Consider the following 26,658-nt stretch of genomic DNA (forward strand, 5'->3'; position numbering starts at 1 on the left):
TTAAAATTAAATAGTTAAGTATTTAAATACAAATACTTATTTAAATACTTATTATTTAAATAGTCCACTTCATTTTTGCATGTTCGGAATAGTAAATAATACGCAGTATAATCAACCTTTTTTTGAATTCATTTTTGCAATGACAGAGCTTAAGACTCAAAAAGCCTTCCACGTACACCTAGTCCAACACCTCTATTTTAGAGATGAGAAAAGTAAGACCTAAAGAAGTGTAGTCACCAAGTAGACCTTAGAATCTAAAGCAAAACTGAGAAATTAGATCTCTTGCCTCGTCTGTTGTTGCAGAGGTCTTATTGTCAGTACACCCCACAGCTGAATTGCTAAATTATTTTTCTTTTTGATGGTGGTGGCAATTAATGGTAGGGGGAACTTTGTAAGGAATAAGGTGCCAATACCATATTTTCTAGGAATAAAAGAAATTTTTTTTTTCAATAAAGTAACATTACTATGTGGCAAGGGAATTGAGATTTTTGGATCAAAGACCAGAGAAGAAAATTGAATTTACCAAATGCAGTCACAAAGCTTAGATGAACTACTGTCTTGCTTTAAATCTAAATTCATCTTGACACCTATTTTTCTATTTTAGGGCTGATTATTTAAGAGGCACTTACAGAAAATGCTTCCAAGGTACAGACTAAATTGAAGTGAAAGTCCTAAGGCTATTCTTTTTATTTTTATAGAAGATGCTTCAAGGAAATTAAACAATGTTTTCACAGTATTAAAACTATAATTTTAGAGAGAGAATTTTTATTTAAATCACAATAAGAGGTAATCAATCAAGCCCAACTGGAGCACATTACTTTTTTGTGGCGAGCTTCAGGAATGACTTGCATTTCCTTCTGCATCTTCCATCCATTTATGGGCAGGCTGATTCAGGTGCTTCTGCGAAATTGGGGTGAAAAAAAATCTACCCAAGACCTAGGAAGTTATGTCACCTTGTCATTGGGAAAAACCATTTTAGCGCGTCTGTGGACTGTTCTGACCTTTGGAACATTAATTTAGAGAGGCCAGGTAAATGCGAGAGGGAGTGGGTACCACACAGCTTCTTGCCTAATGTGTTGTAACACTATTTTTATCCCTTACAACTGTCTAAAAGAATTCTTTTTTTAGACATTCTATGCTAGTTACCCCAAAATATTCTGTGGCAGTGAGTTCCAAAAACTAATTACATGTCACATAAAAATACTGTCCTTGTATCTATTTCAAGTTGGCCATACCTCACTCTTTCTTCTTGCACAGATAGTTTACAGATGTTGCGAGGATTTCCGATCCCCTAGTTCCTGCTATTGTGGGTTGCTAAGGTTTATTTTGATTTTTGTTTTCTTTTCTAAACATGGCTGCTATTATTGTTCATATTTGCATTTTGTTTACCAGACTATCAGTATCGGAAACGTCCTCTGGACGGGCTTCCTGCTCGCCTCTCCGCCAGGTGAAATCACCCATCTCCCCACGTCTTTCCAAACCGGCTCTACGCTGATAACCTGGCTTTTTAGCTCCAGCTAGGGCTTCTACAGAGCTCCAATTTTTTTTTTTAATCCAAACGCCTACTTGATATCTATCTCCACTCACACATTTTACAAACATATAAAATGTATCAAAACCAAAAATGAACACTGGATGCCTGAGTCAACCAGAAGGCAGGTTCAACTAAGCTTAGGCAGCACCTCTTTATTTTTCTCCCTTAAGAATGGGCCTTCATGAACTTCATAGTAAAAATGTACAAAAGAATATTTAAATACTGGTCAGGTGGGTAGGGTGTTATATTTCTGTCTTGGAAAGAATCAAAGCCAACATTAGAATATTAAGTCTAGGGCAATAAGGTAAATTCTGTTGGAACATCCATGGAAAATGCTGGTAGGTTATACAACACATAAGCAAATCTTAGCTCCTTTGACTCAGCAAACACACACTTAGTGTCAGGCACTGTGACGACCTGGGGGGAGGGAGGCATAAATACGAAGAAGAGGGAAATCTATGTTTGCAAAGAGCTCATATTTGGTTTGCTACAGGAATGGCGCTAGCCCCTGAAAGTTCTGGAAATTTGGGGGGATTTCTGTTGTCAGGAGTGCTGTGTTCTGCTAGGTGTCTTGAATGATCAAGAATAAGCCCATGTCGCCCTGGCCAGGTGGCTCAGTTGGTTAGAGCATCGTCCCAACATGCCAAGGTTGCAGGTTCAATCCTGGTCAGAGCACATACAAAAAACAACCAATGAGTGCATAAATAAGTGGAACAACAAATTGATGTTTCTCTCTCCCCCCAACACACACTTCCTCTTTCTCAAAAATAAAAATTAAAAAAGAATAAGCTCATGTCCCACACACTTTCAAATGTCCTGTTGACAAATCTGTTTTTCATTATCTCACCCTAGATTCTAATTCCATTTTATATAGACCCAAAATGGTTTTTGCATGCTTTCTATACATACTGGATTTTCCCAGAATTCAATAACATAAAATTTGATAGAAGCTACTTTGTTTCATTTGAAACCTTAGCAAGATTTATTCACCATTTCAGAAAATCATAGCACCAAAGCCAACGCTGATCATGACTTTGAGCCCCAGTGAGACACGTGCTCCAGTCTTTATTCCTAATGGCCTGTTCATGGCAAGTATACATAAAGCTGCCAACAGATCACTATTTCATTATGTCTTCTAGTGAAGCTTATTTTATTATAAATTACTTTCCTTTTATTTCTCCTTTATAGTATAGTTATGCTGGTGGATTGAGTTTCAAAAATTATGTACATAGGTAAAATATATGTACTCTAAATTTCATTTCAAGAGGGCAAGGGAGTTGTTACAAAGGATTTACTTTAAGAGTCCTTGGAAGAAGTCTGATATGATTGAGAACTACTGCCCTCCAAGGTAAAATATACAAATTCGCTGATAATCTTGGCATCTCTGCTCTATAGTAACAACATGAGGGATGACCAACCATCCTTAGTCAAGGCCTTGAATAATGCAAGCATGAAGTTTTATAAGATTGCTCTTTTCCTCAAACTACTTCCCAGTCCTCTTCTTTTTTTTTTTTATTGGCTACAAAGGAGAAAATTAAGCTAAAGGAAATGCTGTTGGTTAATGAGATGCTAATGGGAATAATGCTCTGCAGAGAAAGCTTTCAGAAAAGGGAACATGCAGGCTGTGGGTAAGGGGTGCTTAAAGGAAACCCCGGGAGGCAAGTCAGTGACTAGGAGAGCAAGAACACTTGAGCGTGTGTTTAGTGGCCCTTTGACAGACACCACCATAGCTCCCCTTCTAGACCGAAGTGGACACAACATCTAGCACAGAATGCCTTCTTCCAAACCCATGGCATTTGACAACTGTGGTTTAAGCCTAAAAAGTAAAATTAAAGACCACACTGAAATTAGGGATTGTGCTGGAGGTTGCTAGGCGACAGAGGCCAGGACGGTTGCTAGGGACAGGGATCGGGGCTGTTTTGGATTGAGTGTATGTCAGATTCTCCTAGAAACTTCACAGTGACCATTCTCTTAAAATAAATAAACAAATAAATAGGCTAGAGAAACACACACACTCAAGGGGGGTGGGGGGAACAGGGAGGAAACCAAAGTAAACAACAATAAAACAACCACAAATCTGAAAGAGTCTTAGGAGTATCACACTAAGGCAGACTAACAGATCCGGCAGTAGTTCTGAGAAAAAGCATCTACTCTCTCCTACCCCTTCTCCTGCCTCCCCGAGTCCTATTATCATAATATTAACTCAGAGCTTAGCACTAAGAAGGCCAATGGATGGTTCTGGCACTTATGGGGGAAAGTTTCAGCCACCAGTTAAAATCTAGGCTGGGGCCAGGATGTTCTCAGTGGTCCCAGGGCAACCATGAAAGAAATGTCTTGGTGATGTGACTCCCTCACCTTGCAGAGAGGTTCTCTGCTGAACTCCATTAGTGAGCGGTCCAGAAAGCCCAGAACCATGGCGTTCACCTCAGTGATCCACCCCTCCCCGCTCGCCTACCAGCACACCCTCTGCTCTCATGAAAGAGGCTAGAACTCGACTTCGCCACAGAATTTTAGTTCTCCTACTTCTTAGGTTTCAGGACACCTTGATTTTATCTCCAACAGTGAAACAGTCTACTCCTCCTTCAAGGTAATAGTTAGTGGCCCTTTCTCCCTCCTCAGAGCACTATCCGCACTTCATATACATAATTCACTTGCTTCTATATTGTCCTACAGTTATCTGTGAGCATAATGCTAGAGGCTGGGATTAATATAAAGCTGGAACTTCGTGTGGTTATCTAGCATGTGTGTGTATCATCATCTCTATTTTCAAGAAGGGAAAACCAACACTCAGTAAAGATGTAACTTGCCCACCATAATTTATCACGTAAGTGGCAGTACCGGTATTTGATTTTGGTCCACCTGAAACCTACTGCACTGCACCTTCCCTTATCAGCCCTAGAGGACAGGATCTTTTATATTCCCAAGCCACCCAGCACTTCCCCATTTGTTACTCTCAATACCTGTACAATTACTTGTCCAATACCTGCTTCTGCATTAGGCTGTGAGGTCCATGGGCACAGGAATGGTGCCCATCTTGTTTTACCCCATCCCTGGTGACCAGTGGCATGCCTGGTACACAGTATTAAATATCTGTAATGCTTCCAGATCCTAGAACTGCACCTCAGTATTTACAAAAGGGCATTTGGGTTCTTTATATGTAAGTACAAAGTATCCATTTTCAATCATTTATAAAATAAAGGCAATCTTAGAAACTACAGAAAAGGAAAGGGAAGGCTTTCCTTTTATTTAAGGTATTAACTATGTTCAAGACACAAAGTTGTCTCTTTTGATAATGCTGTATCATCTATAATTAGTATTATCTACATATATGTCTATCTTCTTATACAGACCACATATTAAAACATTTGTCTACTTATTTACGAACACATTATTAGGTATATATACAGGGTGTCCCCCACACTTTGAATAATTATTAATTATTAAAATGGGTTAATCTGAAAAGAAAGAAACATCAGTTGACCTATCAGCTGTTAAGCGTGTATACATTTTTTAAGATACCATATATATATATATATATATATATATATATACACACACACACACACACACACACACACACACACACATAAAATTTAGTGGAAATCCTGAAATTTTAAGTCATTGACAACATGTATATCATTAATTAACTATTTGACAGAATAGTAAATGTTAGGAAGAATAAAAGTGTCCTCATGTTAATAGAAGGATTACTTATACTAGCCAAAAAGTAGAATGAGTGCAACTGTGGTGCACACATACAATGGAATACTATACAGCAGTAAAAATGGACAAACTACTGCGCATCCAACAATAGAAATGGTCTCACAATAGAACTTTAGGTGAAATTAGCCAGACACAAAAAAGTGCATACTGCCCATTTATATAAAGTTCAAACACAGGCAAAACTCATCTATGGTGTTAGAAGCAGAATATTGACTACTCAGTCCATGAACATAATAGTGACAGGGAGAAAGCCCAGGAAGCTTCTGGGGTGCTGGTAATATATATAGTGTTGCTTGATCCGGGTGCTAGCTCACAAGTGTTCACTTTGAAAAACTTCATTAGGCATTATGAGTTGCCTAATTCTCTATGTGTGTTATATTTTAATAATTACTTTTTAAAAGTTCTCCATGGTATCCATATTGGTGGAGATATATATACGCAGTAGATAAAATTAGCATACTTATATGTGGACTCCTGACCAACCTACCTTTTCTTTAGTGACTTTGCTATTTATTTACTTATTTATTCATTTATTTATGTTTGTGTATCCCAGAAAGTAATTGGGAAACTTCTTAGCCTTCCATTCACTGTGGGTTGGACGCTGAAATTCAAGCATTTACTCCAACAGGTTCAAAATAGTATGTAGCTTAAATATGGTTTTTCCTATCCTTCTGTGAATGTCTGGTTCATTTCTCAATCTATTCCTCAGTTTAGTGATATAGAGGAAATAAGTCACTGGTCATAGAAGAATCTTCAAATCTTATTGACTTAATTGGTCAAATATCTAATTTTTTTAAAAAGGAGCTAAACCAAGTCACAGAGATTCCAGAATTCTCCAAATAGTATATTAAAAATAACTTTCAGCCCTATGTAATGCTCAATTTCAATTATTTAAATATATTTTAGAACATAATTAACATTGGCCCACCAATATTTCCCCCATTATATTGGAACTGAGAACTGGAATAAGCCATTTTAATAATAAAATTGTATTAAAACGTTAAACTGCCCAGTTAAGAAGTGTGTGTGATCTTTTCTCTTGTGCCAATTATTCAAAATTTCCCATAACATTTGCATAAGTGGAGACAATGAGCCTAATGTTTTATCTATCATATAACTGTTTCCAACGATTATTCTAATTATAACAGTTTTAAACAGACTGGCATCTCCCAACTTACTCTGACTCTGAGGGACTCCTTTATTGTTACTCATAAGAGTGGCCACGCTAACGAAGCAAGGATGGTCTGACCTGCACGAGTGCGTTAATTATCCGAGATGAAGACAGTAAATAAAATGGATAAAAACCATCCAAACACGAAAGCTCTAGAGCTCCTCTCGCGTCTCCACAGGCGCAGCAGTTACTTCCCAGCGTAGAGGGACACCCCGGGAGAAGCACGTTTAGCTTGAAAGGGGTCTCCCGTGCAGAGGGACCCCGCAGCCCTCCTGGGAGAGGGGTGAGCTCCGACCCGTCCGTCGGGGGGCCCGGGGGCGCGGAGGCCCGGAGGCGGCAGCCCCCAGGTGCCCGGGCGCCGGCTCGGCTCCGGGGCCGGGACTTACCAGGAGCGCGCAGCACAGCAGCGTGTTCATCGTGGCCCCCGGGAGACCTCGGGCGCTGCGAGGCGGCGGCGGGGCGAGCGCGGCGGTGCCACTCGGCGGCCCGCGCCGTCATCGCCGTATATATAGTGTCGCAACAGGAAGCCTCGGCGGGGCTTTGATCACGCAGACCCCATCTGGATAACACTCGGCACCTTTTTTAGGAACCCGGGGCGGGATCGGTGGGGGCGCGGGTAGGGGACGGGTAGGAGAGCTCCGGGATTAACGCTTTCGGGGCCGGGGCGGGAAGACCCGCCCGCGGGGTGGGCAGTGCGGGGCGGGGCGCGGAGTCTGGCCCGGGCGGGCGGGGAAGCCCTGGGGCGCGGAACAAGGCGCCGCCGTCTGCCGGCTCCGAGGTTTCCAGGCCCCTTCCCGCCGGGCGGCTCCTGGCGCGGCGCGCGGTGGGCGGGAGGCCGGGCGCGCGGAGGAGCCCTGGGGCTCCTCCACCCCGGAGTCCGTTCAGCCAAGGTTGGGGCGCAGCCAGGGGTCCGTCCCAGACACTGTGCCCCTCTCGTCCTGACCCCTTTCTTCTGCGGTTTCCGAGAGATCCAGTGCCAAGGCCTCTCCTGGACGCACCGCATTGTCTCAGAACCTAGAGTTTGTAACTTGTGGTTCTAAATCCCATTGTTTTCCCCATTCACTTCTTGTTGTCTGGGACGGTTAAAGCTGGAGAGAATCAGCAGAGGAAAAGCTTCCTGCTGGGGTGGGAAAAACCTTGCAGGCTGAGGGGTAGCTTGGCCGCTCTTTCCTTCACCAACGCCTTGCTCAGCAAAGGGCCATGGGAACCTTAATGTCCTACACCCTGAACTTCTGGAGTCGCCTGTTCAAGGTTACTCCACTGTCCCCAAGTTATGGACAGAGTTGGGAGCTTTTACAAAAGGATCTTACCTTCCCCATGCACTCCCCAAATCTGCTTGTCTGAAAGTTGGACTCGGTGACTTCTAAAATGTAGTCCCATTCCAGGGCCTGTGGTTGACCAATTAGTTCTCGAATTTTCACCAGAACCCTCTGCTTACAGAAGGCTGGAAATGCCACTGCAGAGCCAGCTTCCCCAACAAGGCCAAGTGTCCAGTTATATGTCTCTCGAAAAGGGCAAGTTCTGCCCTTCCCCAAGTTCAAGGGTAAAAGGTGAAAGGGTCAGGAAAGGGGACAGTGATGGCCAGCAGGGCTCAGAGCTTCTGCCCCTTCAAATGGGCATGGTGCCACCAGGATTTCCAAGTGGATCCATAGGCCAGGAAGAAAATATTCAGAGAAGAGTATCAGGCTTCTGCTGTGAGTGTGAATTTAAAAAAGACAGAAGGTCCTGTTCATCTTTATGTTTCCAATGCCAGAACACAGCAGCATGCTGCTTTCTTAAGTGGACTAGTGAATAAGTGACGCTCAGTCAGTGGGGACAGCGTCGTATGACTCCAGACCTGCCCCTCAACGTTCGGACTTCAGTTTTGACAGCTGCAACCTGCCCTACTAACACTTAGACTTAACGTGAGACTTGGGTAACTTCAGGTATTAGCAGCGAAACATTATATAAACAGCTGTACTATTGTTTTTATGAGGGTAATGTTTGCCTAGGATAGTATTTGAAGGCATTTTTCTTGAAATATAATATTGTCGATGTAAGAAACGTCCAAACATGTAGAGAATTTTTATGAGTTTATTTGAGCCCAACTGACGACAATTGCCAGGGAACAAAATCTCAACGGACTGAAAAAATGCTCTGAAGAATGGCAGTTTTGCAGCTTATTTTATACATTAGAATCAAAGGAGGAGACATAAGCAGGGTTACATGAAATCCACCGTTGGTATGGTTAAGGGGGCGAGATTAAGCGAAGCAGGGAAACCTCTGGGATTGGATAAAAAGTGAAACAGACACATGCTTCTGTTACACCGGCGGATACAGGAGAGGGGACAGTTACAGCACATAGAGATGGTAGGCAGGGGACAAGGTAGCAACCGGAGTTCTGTGGTCTGCTCTGGCCGTTGTGCTGAGGGTCTGGAATCGTGTGCTTTCCTGTGGTATTGCTTGAAGCTCTTAGCTCAGCCTTCTGGCTCCCTGTAACCACTCAATAAATACTAATAGCAGCGGTTGGTGTATGTGTGTAAAGGTAATTAGCTGTAATCTTGAGAAAAGTTGGGACACCATTTATCTAGAGTCACAAAATAGACTGTGTATTGACTCTGTATTTCAGGGCCTGACTGTAGGTGGTTTATTAATCACCCACTGACAGGAAACAGACACTATGAGTTATCGGTCGTTTCATTTCCCGGAGCAATCTGGCCAGTCCCCTGGGTCTTCCCATGTGACCCACTACTGTGGGCTGCAGCCCCTGAACACTCTGAAGCTAGAGTTCATCTTCAGCTTGAATTGGAATGGACCCAGGGCCTCCCGACTGAGTCCGCGGGGGCCTGGGGGACGTCTGAACACTGGCTTGGCAGACTGCATTCATCTTCCTGTGACAGGTCCCTCATTGGCAGAGGCCATCAGTGACATTAAACAGACTGTCTCGTCAATTTAACCTTATGTTTCTGGGCACCAGCTACATGTGATGCTGACTTTCCAGGTGACACCTCATCAGATAATCTTCATCTTCTCTTCCCTGAGTTCTTCTGAGTTAGGCCCCATGTCAAACATATGTTCCCTGCCCATATTTCTGATTGAACCTGCCTCCATTTCAGCCACTCCTAGGGCTTAAAGAAGTGATGTCAGAGGATTGGGAACTCCACAGGGAAGCGCCTCATCTCTACAGCACAGCAGCAAAGCGCCTGGTACGGAAGGGCATTTGCAACCCTCATCTTAACGGGAATGCCTGAAACTTGGGACAGGAATTGATTTAGGTCATGCGGGAGGCACAGCCTGCGGGAGGCTCTGAAAGGGCTGATCAAGTGTCTAGAACATCTTACATCTGAGCTCCCTCACCTGAAAATAGGAAATACAAGTGCTGAGGTTATGAATGTGAAAGGTTATTAACTTGAAGAACGAGAGCATATTCCAGGTTCTTACACTGCGATTAAAATGAAGCTTTTTCTGATTTCTTGGGAGAAGGAACAGAAGGAAAGGAGAAGAAATACCATGCAGCTGACCTATTGATTTTCACTGATGTTTAGACTAATGTTTGCCAGTTTCTTCATTAGCAAACACAATTTTAACTGTATTAATGTTCTAGACAAAAGCTATTTGACTTTTAAGGTGTCATAGACTATGTACAGAAATGGATGTGTACTTGCTTTAAAAAAATAATGTACAGAAAGGCAAGGTTGCCTAGCCAAAGCACGTGCTGGCTGAGTAAGTCACCAGTTACTTAAGGATCTCCTTGAAAGTGTCAGACTAGGGGGTCAGTCGGTCCTAGTTCTGAGTCCCCACACAATGGTTTTATGACTCTAACATTGTCACTCATCCACTAAAATAAACCTTTCATTGACAACTGGTATTAATCAAACAGTCACACAAATATGTAATTATAAACAGGACTGTGGGTACCTGACCCAGTGTGATTTTAAACCAAACCTCTGTAAAATGAGTGTGTTAACTAGTGGTGAGCAGATAGTGTAGGAAGCACTATAGGGTTTTAAGCATGAGAGTGATGATCATTTTAGCTTCTGTGAGGTAGAAATTCTCTGCTCTTCACCCTGCCAACCTCTCACGGTCATAGATTCAAACACAGACTTGCAAGAGAAAACCTTCTGAAACTAAACATCACAACATAAATTGAAAAGTATTGGCTTAACTAGGTTTTTAAAAAATGTAATGCCTACATATGGTTTTAAAAAACACACAAGTAGTATTAACACATATACTATGGATGTCAATCTCCATTTCGCATCAGACCTCCACTGCCCCTTATAAAAGCCACTATTGCTAATGATTCTTGCCTGATCTTTCACATCATAAACAAGCACCTGTTTAGGGACATCCTGTTATTTCATGCAAAAGCAGCATACTCTATAGTGTTCCAAAGGTTGTGCCACTCAACATTGTTTCCGTTTCATACCAGCATTGTGTCTGAGATCTTCAAAAGAGAGAACTTAACACATGGGATTGTTACCTCAGTTATAGAATTCCTGAGAAGTCAGAGGATGGGAGGCAACCAAGGGATAAGTAACAGTGTGAAGCTATTACCTCCCCTAACCTGGAGGGGCAGAGGAATGTTAGGGACCTCGCTCACCTGGAGGAAACTGGAACCACAAGGACTCTGTCCAGTGGGATCTGAGCTGTGAGCAGAGAGAGTTGCTGTTAAAAACACTGCTCCTCAGATCTCCTACTGGAGCTTTCTATTGGCCAAACATAGACAGGAGCCGGCAGACGTGGGAACCTGGGAGTGCGGCAAGCATTTGTAGGCTCTCCTGTGATACAAGGGATGGTTTTGTAGGGGCAAACAGACCAAGGATGGACACAAACATATATAGAAATGTCTTACTCTTTCATTGTAGCACAATATTCTGGTGTATGAGTGTGTCATAATTATTTTGCTAGTGCTCTACTGATGGACAATTTGACTTCCTCCAGTATTTTTTTCTGTTAAACAATGTGGCAATGAGCAGCCTTATGCATACATTTCTGCACACTTACATGAGTGGACTCTTTTAGGATACATTTTTGAAGTGCCATTGGGACAAAAGTACATGTAATTTACATTTTGATAGTTTTTGTCAAGTCATTTCCCAAATACCTTATTGATATTCTTAATATTAAGCTTACCACTTCTAGGGGGGATAGCTAAAATAAGTTAATACTATGCCCTGTCACCCATATTTGAAGAAGCACTGCATTTTTTAAGTGGGGAGTCTGGTTTTTCAAATTGAGATCTATAAAGAGAGCTGCTTAGCAATTCAGGATTTAGCAACTGCTATCTGCCCAAGAGAAGAGGAGGGTGGGAATAAGTCTTCATCAACTTGGGCTGCCATATCAAAATACCATTGACTGGATGGCTTGAACAACAGACAATTATTTTCTCACAGTTTTGGAGGCTGGAAGTCTGAGATCAGGGTGCTAGCTTCTGGTGAGTCCTCTCTTTCTGGCTTGTAGGCGGGCACCACCTAGCTGAGTGTTCATGTGACTTCCTTGCTGTGTATGTTTGGAGAGAGAATTATTTCCCTCTCTTCCTCTTCTTATAAGGCAACCAATCCTACCCAATTAGGACTCCACCCTATGACCTTATTAAACCTTAATTGCCTCCTAACAGCCTTATCTCCAGATACCGACACATTAGGAGTTAGGATTTTAGCGTATGAATTGGGAGGACTGGACACAATTGAATCTATGGTAGTATAGTTCTGCTTTCCTTTTAAGGCTCATAATCTCATGCTTAATTTTCAAGGCAATGCAGGCTTTTGAAATACTTACTACATAATGCTCGATAAATGTTACGTATATATATAACTGTAATGTTACTCTTTTTTTCTCCCTCAAATTTCCTTTTTTCTCCTTTTCTGAACCCCTCAATCTGATGAAATAGCCTCCGTAGTTCAAGCAGGTGTGATTCATGCTACACAAGCTTCTACAGTGCATCGCCCATTTACGCATTCTGGCTTCTCTGGCTGTACGAGGTTGGCAGGCTGCTAGCAGGAAGGACATCTTTGCCATTCTCTGATAAAGTCTTTTAATGGAAGAGATCTGTTACATTAAATAGCATAGTACACCCTGCCCACTCGAGCAGAGGAAAACATAGGTCAAGCCTTTCTGCGCACGCAACACACATCACAATTTTCTCTTTGAAATTTCTGTCGAGGACAGAGCCAAATTCATGATACTTTTGGGTGGGGAAGTTGGGAAAAAGGAACAAAAATCTCAACAGACCATTACAGAGTTTCTGCTGTACTCTGCAGCCAGAGGAAGAGACATCACTCCTTGCTTGTAAACACCTTGACCTTGTCTCCCAGTTGTCCTAGTCACTCCAGTCGGGGTTTCCTGAAACTCAGATACCCATCTAGTGCCTACTTGGTCCCAAGAAATTGGTTCCTTAATTAAGCAAGGATTAATATCCCAAACAACCACTCACTCGGAGGCTTCTGAACAAATAAAACTTTGTATCAGAAGAGTGTTAGAGAGCACTGCCTGCCCACTCAGAGTTCCTCTTCAGAAATCCTTCAGGTAATCTGTTCATCCCTAGTGTCAATTATGATTCTCCTCCTCTCTCAGCCCCCATGCAATTTGTCTGCACCTGACTAAGGAAAATATGATAGATAAGAACCCTTAGAACTATTTTCTTAATAGCCAATTAGGTGCTTTTATCGGGGAAACTCCCTCCTTTAACTAAAACAAACCCTTAGAAGCAAAGGTTTTGATGAGATAGTTTTCAGAGAAACTAGCCCTTGAGAGAGAATTGCTTTCTAGAACAAAAGGCTGAGCTTAAAAGAGTTTCTTTAGGTGAACATTAAGCTAAAGAGTGGAGTGAAGTTATTTAATACGCAGCTGAAGGGACACTATTAACAAAACCAGGAAAGAAAATCTATTTGAGTGAAAATAATTTATCCTCCACTGATTCAACAAATACCCACTTGGTACCTAGTAGGTGGCAGACACCATACCCCTGATATAGACAAAAGTTGGGGAGAAAGCGATGAAGTAAACCTAGTAATGAACTTCAGATAGTGATGAGCCAATTTCAGAGAGTGATAGGGAAGCTGAAGTCCATAATGTAAGTTAGGTAATGGTGTCTGGCCAAGAAAGGGCTTAGTTAGCAGAGCTTCTGAGGGAAGGGTCCTCTGAAGAAGTGACTTCTGGTTGGACAACGGAAAGATGAAGATACTGCCCACTCCAGAGGTGGGGTCAGAGCCTTCCAGGTAGAGGGATGAAGTGTCATTGAGGCTAGAGCTAAGGGAAAGAGAGGGAGATTTAAATCGTATGTGGCCAGACATCTGCAAATAGAAACCATTTTACTTTTTTTTATTTTATTGTTTCTTGCCTGATAGTTATGGCTAGGACTTCCAGCACTATGTTGAATAGAAGTGGTGAGAGTGGGAATCCTTGTCTTGTTCTTGTTCTTAGAAGAAAGACTTTTCATTTTTCACTACTGAGCATGACAACTGATAGCGCAGAAATACAAAGAATCATAGATGCGACTATAAACAACTATATGTCAACAATCTCGACAACCTAGAAGAAATGGTAAAATTCTTAGAAGCATGCCAAGCCTGAATCAGGAAGAAATAGAAACTTTGAACAGAACAATTACTAGTACAGAGTTTGAAACTTCCAACAAATAAAAGCCTAGGACCAGATAACGTAATAGGCAAATTCTACCAAACACTTAAAGAAGAATTAATACCATTCCATTGAAAACTTCCAAAAAATTGAAGAGAAAGGAATACTTCCAAATTCGTTTTACAAGGCCAGCATTACCCTGATGCTGAAGCCAGACAAGGGTTCTTATAAGAAAATTACAGACCAACGTGCTTGATGGACACAGATGCAAAGATCATCAAACAAATGCTGGCAAACCACATTAAAAGGCTCATATACCATGATCAAGTTGGATTTATCCCTGGAATGCAAGGATGATTCAACATCTATAAATCAATAAATGCAATAAAGGATAAAAATATGTGATCATTTCAATAGATGGAGAAAAGGCATTTGACAAAATTCGACATCATATCATAAAAATGCTCAAGAAATCAGGTATAGAAAGGCCACTTATAATAAGCCACAGCTAACATCATACTCACAGATCCTAAAAATAAAATGCAAAGAATTCCTACAAGCATATAGACGATGTTAAAACACTTTAGTCCAGTATTTCTCCTCCTTTTTTTCTTTATTGCCCTCATAGGAAAAAAATATAAGTTAATTTAACTTAATTTAAGGAGAGAAATTAAATATCTTGTGTAAGATTTTTTTCAGGTAGGGTTTTGTTATGAAGAAACCCTTACAAAAGCTCAGACTCTTTTTCACCCTACCCCTCCCAAAACAAATTTTGCCCACTTGCAGGATATATCATTCCTATTGAGAATACATGCTTTGGCCAATCTTGTATCTTGAATGCCCATAATTTCACCAATGACAGCCCATTTTACCATAATTATGCTACGTAACAAAGTCTCTAGTGTTGCTGGGAAATGAGCAGGGCTGGATCCCTGGAATGTGGGCCTTCTGATGAAATGCAAATTCTCCTTCTGGGAAATAGGAATCCGGGCTAAGGCAACTCTCTACCTGTAGAGGGTAAACTAACTTGACTAATGTGTGTATAAGAAAATGCTTTGCTAAAATATTAAAATAAATGACAGACATCATAACAGGAATCCAGAGCAAGGAAGTAAACAGAAAGAGAGCTCTTTGCAGGGAAAGAGCCTAGACTACAGGGAGAGGACAGAGGAAGGATGGGGTTTGGCTCCGGAGGAATATAAACAGTGTGCAAAGCAGCCCAAATTCTGTCACTACAGTTCCTCCTCAGGTGCATGAAATGGGCTTTGAAGGTTCATGTTTCTGTAGGCGCCACATGCACTCAGCAAGAACTGGACAGGTGAGGGCAGTGGAACTTGAGAATAGTCACGGTCACCTTTTAGTCCTCGTAGGAAGGACATTCTCTGTGCTATGATTTCTTCTCTCAAAAGACACGTTGTTTCTGCTGGGAGGAGTCCCCGTAGAGGCAAAGGCACACTTGTGCTTCTAAACCAGACCCTTTGGAAGGGTTTCGCACAGTGAGACCAAGGGCTGGGCCTAGGAGTGATGATTTAGTGGTTCTAATTCCAGCCGGTGCCTAGCAGGAACACTTTCTTGGCATGAGAAGGACTCATGGCTGGGCTTTTCAAGTTCATGAAAGCTGCAGGTCCTCTGCCCAGAAAACTGTACGTAGACGCACATAAATTTTGCATTCAATTTCAGAAGGTTCGTGGCCCATGACTCCAGGAGAGACATTGATTTGAAATATGATGAAACTGTTTGCTGCTCTGTTTTAAAGAGATGTTTGTACCTTGGTTAATAATAATATTGATGTATCATCATTTGTCATATTTCAATATTTATATTTCCTGGGTTCTCGTCCAGGATGCCTTATGATCCCGAGTTTTCAGTGTTACATAAGTGGGGATTGTTTTCTCCTCACTGCTGCATCATTATAGTCGCCATGTCCATAAATGCCTCGCCCTTGGAAACTGTGTACTCTCACAACAGCTCAGATCTCAGGGCGGCTGATTCCGCCCGGCAGGTGTGGGATGTGTGACTGAGTCATCCTAGAATCTCAAAGAGATATTTGTTAGAGGGAGCAACAAACAGTGGCTGATTCAGTGGCTCCTTGGGTACTGAACAACCTGGTACTTACCACAATTTACATTGGAAGGAAGCTCTGATGTGGAGGAGATGAAAGGGAGACAAAAGCGGAAGTCCCACGGGCAGGCACAGTGGGAAGTGTGGAAGTGGGGTTTTCCTGGGGCCTTTTCTTTTTAAAGATAAGGCTTAGGTAACACAGGATGAAGATCTGGCAGTTTAGTAGCGAATGTGGCCAAGTCATTGGAGTAAAACCATTAGAGCCGGGTGCAGGTCTGGCTCTAAGGCTGGACTGCTTCCTTTTGAATCCTTGCTGCCTTGCTCTGTGTCCTGTCATTTCTCCGTGTCTCAGTTTCTCCATCTACCCAATGAAGGAGCTAATAACATTCACCTCTTAGATGGTTCCCAGTATTCAGTGGGAAAATATATGCAGGGCACTTGGAACAACGCTCTCCACAAACATCAGTGCCTATCTGCAATCAAATTCACTGATGTGTTACTTTAGAATGATTGTATCGTGTGCTCTGTGGACACGGCTGTCTAGGCCATTGAATGGAGAAATTTTATAGTTTCAAAGAATGTTCATGCTACAGTTACTGCCTATTTAAAAGTATAAACCAGATATTCAAAGCAGAAAATCTCCCGGCAACCATGGCAGTGAAATCAGCTGAGACCTCGGAGTCCAGGAGCGCCTGCAATGTATTCAGCCCTGTGCTAAGCACTGTGGAAATGCGGCTGGAGCGTCTCTGAGCGAGGGGGCTGGTCCTGCCCCTGCCCCTGCCAGATCCCTGACCTGCAGGCTCTTGACCCCTGCAGGAAAGAATTCAGCAATGAGTGGCAGTGAGAACGAAAGCAAGTTTTATTCGGGCAGAGAAATAGAGGCCAGGACAGGGATGCGGCCACCACCTGCTGTGAAAGGAGCAAAAGTGGGCATCTGGGTGGATGCAGGTGAACTCGTGCGTGAGCTGAGCGCGTGGTCAGTCGGTTCTTGGGATTTTATGCGTTTTCAAGGGTAGGTTGTTTCTAAGCTTTGTGGCGCCCAATTCTGACTCCACCTTCTGGTTGGGAGGGGGTCTTGTTCCTAATATGGTCCATTCCAGAAATGTCCCGGCCTTGGTCCCCCTGGTCTCTCCTCCTTGTGGTGTCAGTTTTCATTATAATGATGATTATATAAGCACCTTTGTTTGGGGTTGTTCTCCGGTCAGTTTTTCCTCCATCTTAAATTCATCTGGTTTTAGCTAAGTCCTTGTTGTTGCTGACTTCTGCCAGCACCACAGGGATTTCCTGCCATAAACTGTTTCCCTTTGATCATTCGAGGAGGTGGGGGCTCTAGAGAGAGGACCTAGGGGCTTACCCGCCTGTAAACCAAAAGTTACAGAAAAGAAGTGGCGCAGGAGGTCAGAAGCCATAATGATGCAAGTACGGTATGAAGTCTGTAAGCGTTTGTGGGACCAGAAGGTGCATTCGAAATGGGATTCCTGAGGGGTAGTAATGGAAAGGCTTCCTGAAAACGGGGGCTTTGAAAAATGAGCAGGCTTTTGAAAGGCAGATATGAGAAGGAATGAATTCCAGGCAGGGAAATCCAGGCTATCGAAGGCCCAGAGGACTGTGGCGGTGGGGGGGGGGGGTGTGTTGGTGAGGGGGTGGGGGAAACATGGGTGCTGTAGGGTGCATGGTCCCAGCAGGGGCAAGGTGAGCGGCACAGGTGAGAGAGGGCCTTGTCATTGCTGCTACAGCTGCAGAAAAGGAAGGAGCTGAAGGGAAAGTGTGCATGGTGTTGAATACCAGGTGCTCCTGTTGTTTAATGGACAGTGGAGCTTAAAAGGTTTTTGAGCATGATCAGAACTACGCTTAAGGCACTATTTGTAAGCCACTTTGTTCCTGTCAAAGTACTTTTTCATACTTTATTTTGGCCTGAGAGCAAGACAGAGTGATACAGAAAGAAGCCATTATTTGCTTCAGTTTTGCCTCATATCTGCCCAGCCATGGCGCACACATTGTAAATAGAGCAGAAAGATCAAGTGATTGTCCTGTTGACACCCAGAGAAGGATTGGGAGGAAGGGGATGGGACGACATGGACCACCTGTGGACTACTGTGCAAAGCTAATTGTTTGGAAACAGAACCTGCTTTTCTTCTAGACTGTGTCCAAAGCTTAAATAAGAATGGTGTCCTCATTCATAAAGTATATCCATATTGCCAAGAAATCTTTAATACCTATCTAAAATACCTATTATTTTACAATTTAAGTCATAAGACAAAATCCAACATTTATACAGTGCTTTTAAATCTATAAGAATCATTGGATTATTTAATCACATGACCTTCCGAATAACTGACAGGTAGATAGGTTAAAATACGATTGACACTTTTATTATGAGAAAACTAGCACTCAGAAAGGACTAGTGACCAGTCTAAGGTGGCACTGTTAACAAGAGAGACTCAAAATTAAACAAGAGCTTGAACTGTAGATTCTTTCAAAAGTTACATAGTCCATCCTATTTGCCAGCTGCTTCTGCTTACCTCACTTCAAGCCATTTCTATCACTTGACAGTAAGTTTCTATAGACTACAGGATTCTTTATACTATTATTAGAATTCCTCCTGGCCTGATTATTTGAGGATTCTGGGTGGGTGCCAAGGTGGAAGACTACAAGTGACTCAGCCAGTGTAGGCACTGGCCCCCTCTTCATGGGGCAGAAACTAGTCAACAGCATCAAGGGACTCTGCCATGGCTGAGTGGCTTGGCTATGAGACAGGTTGCTGTTTGTTGATTTTTTTGGCCTGCCTTCCTCTCCTCTCAAATCTTACACTCCCTCCACTCCCAGGCCAGAGTTGCTGGGAGAGTCTGACACTAGAGCTTTACCTTTCCTGGCTGGCTTCCCATCTGCATCAAAGTATTGTTATCTTTGGTGCCCAGGGGTGCTGGACTCAAGACCATCCTTAGGCAGCTAAATGATTTCTTTCTAATGGATTCTTAACTTGTGAAGCCAGAAGAAAGTTATTTTTGCCTAGAGAGACCTCAAGATTTTAATGAAGAGCTTGGTTTTGCAAATTTTGTAATGCCCTACTCAGTTCTTAAGGAATAAAAAGAGCTAGATCATTTTCAAAGAAATGGCTTTACAGGTTGGCGTGCCAGCTAGTGGGCCTACAGCTGAGCTCATGCTCTCTAGCGCATACTTGTCTAAGTGAGGCAGGGAAACCAGTCACCCCCTGTTGTTTTGTATTTCCTAAAAGCCAGTGCTCCCACAGGGCAGTGGTGGATGTAAATGCTGGCACTCATACCATAATGTTGAGAAACATTTGCATTCTCTTTGGAATCTTGTACAGTTAAGCAGCTTAAAGTTGAAGGGACTGCTGGAACAGTACATCTGAATCAAACCAAAAGCAGTAACTGCCTGTGGTAGAGATTAACTAGTTTGGGGAAGCTTTTAAACTTTCAACTATTATCGTTGTCTTTCCTACAGTTCCCCCTTAGTAAAGGCACTGAACTCTGTCTGCCACCAACAGATGGGGCAAGTGGTCACATCAACTAGACAGTATTGCTTTGGATTTGAGAGGAAGCTTCGAGAACCTAAGTGATTTCTAGGAAAGTAAGCATCTGTGTGCCAGGGTAACGCGGAAATGGAGAGGAAGGGTCGCTTTGTTCCACCTGATGAGGATGAGAGTGGGGTGCTATGAGGTGGGCAGGACGCTATTTTGGGCATTGATGTCTCATTTGAATTTTGACGGCAGAAGAATTAAGCCGGTATATTAGTTGGGTTGCCTTTGACTGCAAAATACAGACTACCCAACTGAAGATAGACTTGATAAGACGTGCGATCATTATCCCACATAATATAAAATACAGACGCAGGGATATCCCAGGTTTAGTTCAAAATGTCATTGAGGACTCGAGCTCTTTCTACTTTTCTGCTCTTTCTGAGGATATTCGTTTTTGTTCTTAAATTTTCCCCTTCACGATTGCATGATAGCTGCTAAATTTCTTGGCAGAGTATCTTAAACAACTGTATTAAAAAAAGATGAGTGGGGGCCTATTTCCTCTATTACTCATTCCAGTCTCAGCAGACTGCTCTTTAGGTCTCAGTGGCCACGGTTGGGGCACATGCCCATACTCTAAATGCAAGGGAGTCTGGGAAAGTATGTCCCTGGCATTTACAGCCTCTGTGTTGGATGGCAGACTCTCTGTGTGTTAAGGGGGGAAGCAGTGAGTGGTGTGGTAGCTGGGTAAACCTCCAACTGTCTTCAAAACAGGAAAAGAAAGAGTGGAGAGTTATTAATGGATCTCATGCTCAGGCCCTGGCGCAATTCCTTGCCTTTTGAATTGTAGGCATTCAGCTGATATTTGTTGATTGTGGGATCATTGTCATGGAAATGGAAGAATCAGTGTCATGTCAGGCAAGTGAATAGCAAAACCCATTTTTTCTTTCCAGGCTATGACTGGATGACATTTTTTAAAAAGCATGTCACTTGAATGAGTGACTGTTGATATTTCTCTCCTAGGTGGCTAAACTAAAATACTAATTCAACATCAGGAGAGGTAGTGGTGGTTTTTTGAAACCACGTCTAATTTGGCCACAGTTAAATAATCAAATCAGGGAAAAGTCTGAGTTCAATGGAAAAGACCAGATCCTAGGAAATGCAAGTTTACTGAAAACATCATGTGTGGGGTTCTAATGAAAAAACACAGTGCAAGATGGCTCCAGGGCTATGGAAAAAATTTAGTAGATCCTAATAAAGTACTCAGTGTCAGTTGATTATGCATGGAAACTCACAACAAGGAATTAGAAGAGGGTACTACATTAGTCCAATTTTTAAAATTAACTACATATACAAGAACACAGTAACATTTTTTAAAAACTTCCTTTGCTTTTCTCACAAGTATAAACAAAACTGAAAGCCAACAGGTTGTCTTCTGGCTAAAACAACAACAAAAAGAATATTTCATGGAGACTAAAAGAAGACCTCATAGTTAATCAAATTCAATCTTCTTTTTAAAAATTGAGTGATTTAAGGCCCAGAGAGATTGATCATTCGTTTGTTCACTCTTTCAACAATTTATTGAGCTGCTGACATTTGCCAGGCACTGTAAGCATATGATCCATACTCTGCCTTTCTGAACCTTTCTCCCAGGATCCTGGGAATAGAATCTGGAGGGGAAAGACCATACCCCCCCCACTCCCCCCACCCAAAACACCCAGCAGAAAGATATTTGGAACTCATGAATTCTAATGGTGCTACTCCTGATTCCCAGAGCTGCACCGTTTCAACTTCTTCCAGAGGCTTGTTGTTCCAGATGGTGTCCTCTCCAACCACAGAGGTCCTAGAGTGAGGGAGATGTGGTGCGGAGTCCCCAGGTGACCTGAAATAAACCTTTGTTGTTTTAAGCCACTGATGCTTTTTGGGGTTGTTTATATCGCCAGACAAGCTAGCTTGCCCTGGAATCACATGTAAAGCACTTAATACATACTGACCTGTCAGTTTGGATGAGAGGTGAGGTCAGGGGGGTGATTAATTTACTCATTCAAAAAAAGTTGACTGATCATCTATATGCCACACAAGGTGAATCCCACGCAGAGGGGACAGATAATGTCCCTGACTTCATGAAGCTCACAATTATACTGGGCCTGCTATCATTCCAAAACTGAGGAAAACAATCGGGAAAGTTTCACATCCCTGAAGGAGAGGAAAAGCTATGAGGCTGGGCTGGCCAAAGCTCTTTATACAAGACAGGAGGGTTATTCCTTGGACAGTTATCCCCAACCAAGAACCAAAGGTCTGATGGGCACAGGAGATGTAACGTGGTCCACATTGGTTCAGGTGATCCCTGCCTGGCAGTGGCATGGCTATTAATGCTTCTGCTCTGAATTCCCTGACCCTATATGTCTCTACTACACCCAACCAAATAGCCCTCCCTCATGGAACTCATGCCTATAGAGGGGAGGAAAGCTTTTCCCTTCTTTCCTTCTAGGTTCTTGGGCTTGCCTAATAATTAAATTGACATAAGACATTAACTGGAGAAAAATATTTAATTTTGGATGTATTGGAGTCCCACAAAGAGTTTTGGGAGGCTCCCCAACAGTCAGGCAATTGAGGCTCAGACCATTCTGAGCTAAGGGGAAGGAGTTAGGGGTCCAGACTTCAAAGGGAAGGAAGACAGTTCACAGAAAGGTGGGAACAAATGTTTGTCATGTCACACAGATAAGTCTTTTGATGTCAAAGGTTATCTCTGGTAATAGCTCTCTTGCTTATAACCCCCCCCCCCATCTAAATTCTTTCAGGCAATTAAAAGGGAGATAAAAAACTCTTTTTGAGTTTGTTGGGCCTTGATTGTGTTCAGCTCGAAATAATCCACATGCCAAAGTGGCATATTCTGAGGTGGCCTGTGCTGAAACCCATCACCTAGTTCATCCATATGAATTCACCTTCTGCCCAGCCCCTGCCATCCCATCAGATCAGAAGGAAGCCTGATGTTTACCATCCTGATCGCCATCCATCTACCCTGAGTGTGTTGGACCCACCTGAGCTATAGTCTTAGCATCGCTTTCTGCAGAAGCTGAGAAGGAGCACATCAAAGGGCTGTTTACCTTCCTCCCTTCCTGGAAACATGGCTTTTGGTGACGCACAGTGTGATCCTCACTGGGTTACTAGCACATACAGGGCCTGAGCTCTGCGGTGTGGGGCCTCCTTCCACTGAGGTGGGAAGGCAGAGGTCCCTGCTGCAGCTCTGCCGGCTCCCACATGAGAAGAAGTGTTGGGCTTTGAAAATCAAGGCAGAACGTCCTTTCATATCGAGTTCAGCAGTGAACAGCTTGGGTTGGGCAGCAATGTCTCTGGCTTGGCTTCTACCTCACAGAGTGCTCTGGGGCTCCCAGGCTTTTTCTCACCACCTCACAGAGAAGGAAAGGGGAGAACTCTAAGAGAGTTGATGATCAGCTTCTTCATGACCAGGAAAGCTCTGAAATGAAACATACAGTTTTTCTGTATTCTTGGTGTAGTTTTAAGCTGGGCACAGCTTATCTGGGTCTGCTGCTTTAGGGAATCGACAAGACTGCAATTGAGGTGTGATCCAGGGCGAAGGTCTCACCTACAGGTATGACTAGAGAAAGATTCATTTCCACGCTCACATGATTATAGACAAGGCTCAGTTCCTTAAGGGCTGTCGGGCAGAGGGTCCAAGTCTTTTATTGGTTGTTGGACAGAGGCCACTCCCATCAATATTTCTCTGCCATATGGACTTCTCCAATGTTGTTTCTTGCTTCATCAAAATGCACAAGTCAAGAGAGCAATAGAGAGAATCCGCTAGCCAGATGGAAGCTACAGTTTTGTATAACCTAATCGCTAAAGCAATATTCCATCACCTTTACCATTTCTGTTGGTTAAAACAAGTCGCAGCTTTTGCCCACACCCAAAAGTATGAATACCAGAAGGCAGGGCTCATTGGATACCATCTGAGGAGTTGCCTGTTACATTCTCCTTCAGCTTATTTCACATGCAGTGGTCAGAGAGATCCCTTAAAGCATGAATCGGGTCATGTTATAACTCCATTTCAAACCTTCCAGCTCTTTCTTATTTAATTCAAATAGACTCTAAATTCTTCACAATGGCGATTAACCATTCACATCTTCAGCCACTATCTCTGTATCTTCTCCTAATTCCTCACACCCACCCAACACTCTCCCATTTCAGGGCCTTTGCACTGTGATTCACTTTGCCTGGTCATCTTGTCCCAGATACATCTTTGGCCTACCCGCCCTTCTCTTAATTCAGGCTTTTGCATCAATGTCATGTTTTGAAAGAGGCCTTTCTCAACCGTGCTGTCTATAAACAGAAATTCCTTCATTGTTCTCTGCCTCCTTACCCTTCCTTATTTTCATTCTCAATATTATCTTTTAACTACTTAGAATATGATATGCCACATTTCATTTTTTGCTTTTCACCACTCAAATTAATGCTCCATGGAGCAAAGACTTTGTTTATTTTGTTCATGCAATATAAATAAGGTGACCTAGTTGGTAAAATAAAGGGGAGATTAGTTAGAGTAAATACAAGCACATCAGAAGGAGAAAAAAAGAGTACAGATTTCTCCTAATAATTAGCCTCTAATCATCTAAGAGCATAGACCAAAGTACTGTGTTCTGATCACTAGAGAGAGGTGTAGCTTCGTTTAATTAAGATGAGAATTCCTTCAAGGACATTCAGTCTCTTCATTGCCTTGTCATCAAGCAGGTGTCTATCACTAACTCAGTTTTCTAATTGCCTTGTTCCTAGGAAAGTCCGCAAAAAGAGGGTTATTGGACATGTGTGTTCTGATCACTAGACTTGTTCCTTCTCACTCTTGTCAGTATCTTCCTTACTAATCAGTAAAGTGACATTCCTGTGAATAAGGCAGCATCACCGCTAAAATGCAGGGACACTCGCAGAATCCAACTTAGGAACCTGGAAAGCCAAGGCCTCAAACTCAGCGCCGTCATCTTCTTCCAGGGGTGGCAGCCATGATGACGCTCATCTGGAAAAGCCACCGGTCTTACCCTTGCGATCATCTCGTATTCCAGGGAGGCACAGACATTCTGAGAATGGTTAGATTCATACTTGTTTAGCTGCAGCAATTATGGAGCTTTGAAATTAACCTAAATCAGTTTAAGTTTTATCATTTGTTGCCGGGAGAAAAGGGAGACATGTCTGTGGCATTGACCACAGAGTTTACTTTTAATGGACAAATTTTCATTTAGTGAACTGCAACAAAGCAAAACGAAAATACTGCAGACATTTTTCTCTCAGTAGCTCTCTAATAAAACCTAAACTGGCCAACTTCCATGCCCTTCAGGCCTCCAGAATCACAAACAGGAAGTTAACATTTCCATAGCAATAACAGTTCTGTAATAAAAGCTGAAGAGAAGCAATAAAGCAGAAGGTCAGGACACTAGCAATTTACATTTTATTAACATCCTAACACTACATCAGAACTGGTTTTAAATATCAAAATGGAGTCAGGGTATAATTAGAAAACAGCGTTTGTAATCAAAGGACACTTGCTCATTTTGAGGTATGGGCTTTGCTCTGGTCTTGCAGCAAGGTACAAACTTATATTCTGCTGTGTTATCTCATGGGTAATTTTGGCCAAGCAAGTTTCTCTATTTCTGGTGTAAACGTTTTTTGGTTTTTTTTTCATAGAAGAGCAATGCTAATCATTGTGTTATTCATCTGCTCATATTCTCTCCATTATCATGGGATAACACACTAATGAGTGACGAAGACAGTGATTTGAAACAAGTCAAATGAATTCTTTCGGGCGTCCCTGATAAGCCAACAGGTGACCGATTGTCCTCTGGGCAAGGACATAGCTGATAACTCATAAAGTTTCCTCAATTTCTCAGTACGTAGACCTTTCTTTTCCAAACTATTGAACATTCCTTTTCTCTAACAGTGAAAGATGGAAGCGATTTCGTTGTATAGTAAGATAAACTGAGTGCCACGTTGAGAGATAAGGGGCATTCCGAACCCAGATTGAGATGTGTGGCCAGGAGATGATGAACCACTTTTGAGGACAGAAGAGAGAGAAGAGGATGTTTAGTTCCGAAAGCCATGCATTTGTTATTGTAACCTTGAGTTGAGCCAGCTCCCCTGTCCTCTATCCTGATAGATGCTGGGCTTCTAAGGCGGACACCGTGGCTAACAATGGAAACACTGACTCAAATAACTGAAATTCCTCTTATTGTCAAGCAATCTCTCTTTCATCAATTATCCATTTTCTTTTGATTAACACTGATTTTGAACTCTTAGTTGCAACTATATACTCTGTAGTTTACACACAAGCCATAGGAAAATATCTGTTTTATAAATCTACATCCTGGCCCTAAGTGTCCCCACTTAGCTGGGTTGACAAGTGTGCTTTAATATGTCACAGTACTGATGAGATAGAAGAATAGTCTCTTCAATTTAAGTAAATGGAAGCCTGATAACCAGGGAAATAGTAACAGGACTCTCCTTTGACTCCAATTTTGACAAATGTATATGTTCATACTTAAAATCAACAAATTACTTTTCTTAACATAGTCCTAAGGGGGTTAAAGCCAGCATATGCTATGCCAGTCTCCAAGCCCTGTTATTTCAGTGTACTGAGCACTAGCAGGAAATTGTGTCAATGGAATGCTGCCCTCTTATGGTTCCACAAATTTTTCTAGGACCAAACATGGCATCCCGGTCGCCAGTTAGGGCAATTAAGAGAGGGATTTAAAAACTGGAGGAACCTGGAAATTTAACCCATACTTTGATTTTACCAGTTACAAAACGGAGTTGCGTGGAGGCGACTCATTCCAAGTTCATGTATCCAGACAACGTCGAGCCACAGATAGAACCCAGTCCATTGTTTTTCCCATTCTAATAAATATTTGAACACAATTTTAATTTCTACTTTCATAATTGAGGTATTTCAAGAGAAATCACTAAACATCAATTTTTATCAAAAGGAGTTGTAATAAGACTAATAGTACTAAGTCAATATGGTGTCAAAACTTCTCGAATGTTATAGAAGACTTTTCCATTTTATCAAATCAGAAAATTTGGAAAGTTTTCAAGTATCAAAGTAAAAAATGTCCAGCTTTCAGGACA

At 42.4% G+C, this 26,658-nt stretch overlaps 2 protein-coding genes across 3 annotated transcripts in view; one reads left to right on the forward strand and one right to left on the reverse strand.

The window, feature by feature from the left end:
- TNFRSF11B (TNF receptor superfamily member 11b) overlaps nt 1-7,236 on the reverse strand; it is a 28,477-nt gene extending 21,241 nt beyond the window's left edge. Inside the window, exon 1 of the mRNA XM_081117390.1 lies at nt 6,815-7,236. Within this exon, the coding sequence (XP_080973516.1) occupies nt 6,815-6,844 (30 nt within the window). The 5' untranslated portion in view covers nt 6,845-7,236. The remainder of the gene's footprint in view (nt 1-6,814) is intronic.
- Nucleotides 1-26,658, forward strand: part of COLEC10 (collectin subfamily member 10) — a 296,071-nt gene that overhangs the window by 180,654 nt on the left and 88,759 nt on the right. The window lies entirely within an intron of this gene.

Source organism: Miniopterus schreibersii (genome assembly GCF_964146895.1).
Source record: "Miniopterus schreibersii genome assembly, chromosome: 17".
Classification (NCBI taxonomy): Eukaryota; Metazoa; Chordata; class Mammalia; order Chiroptera; family Miniopteridae; genus Miniopterus; species Miniopterus schreibersii.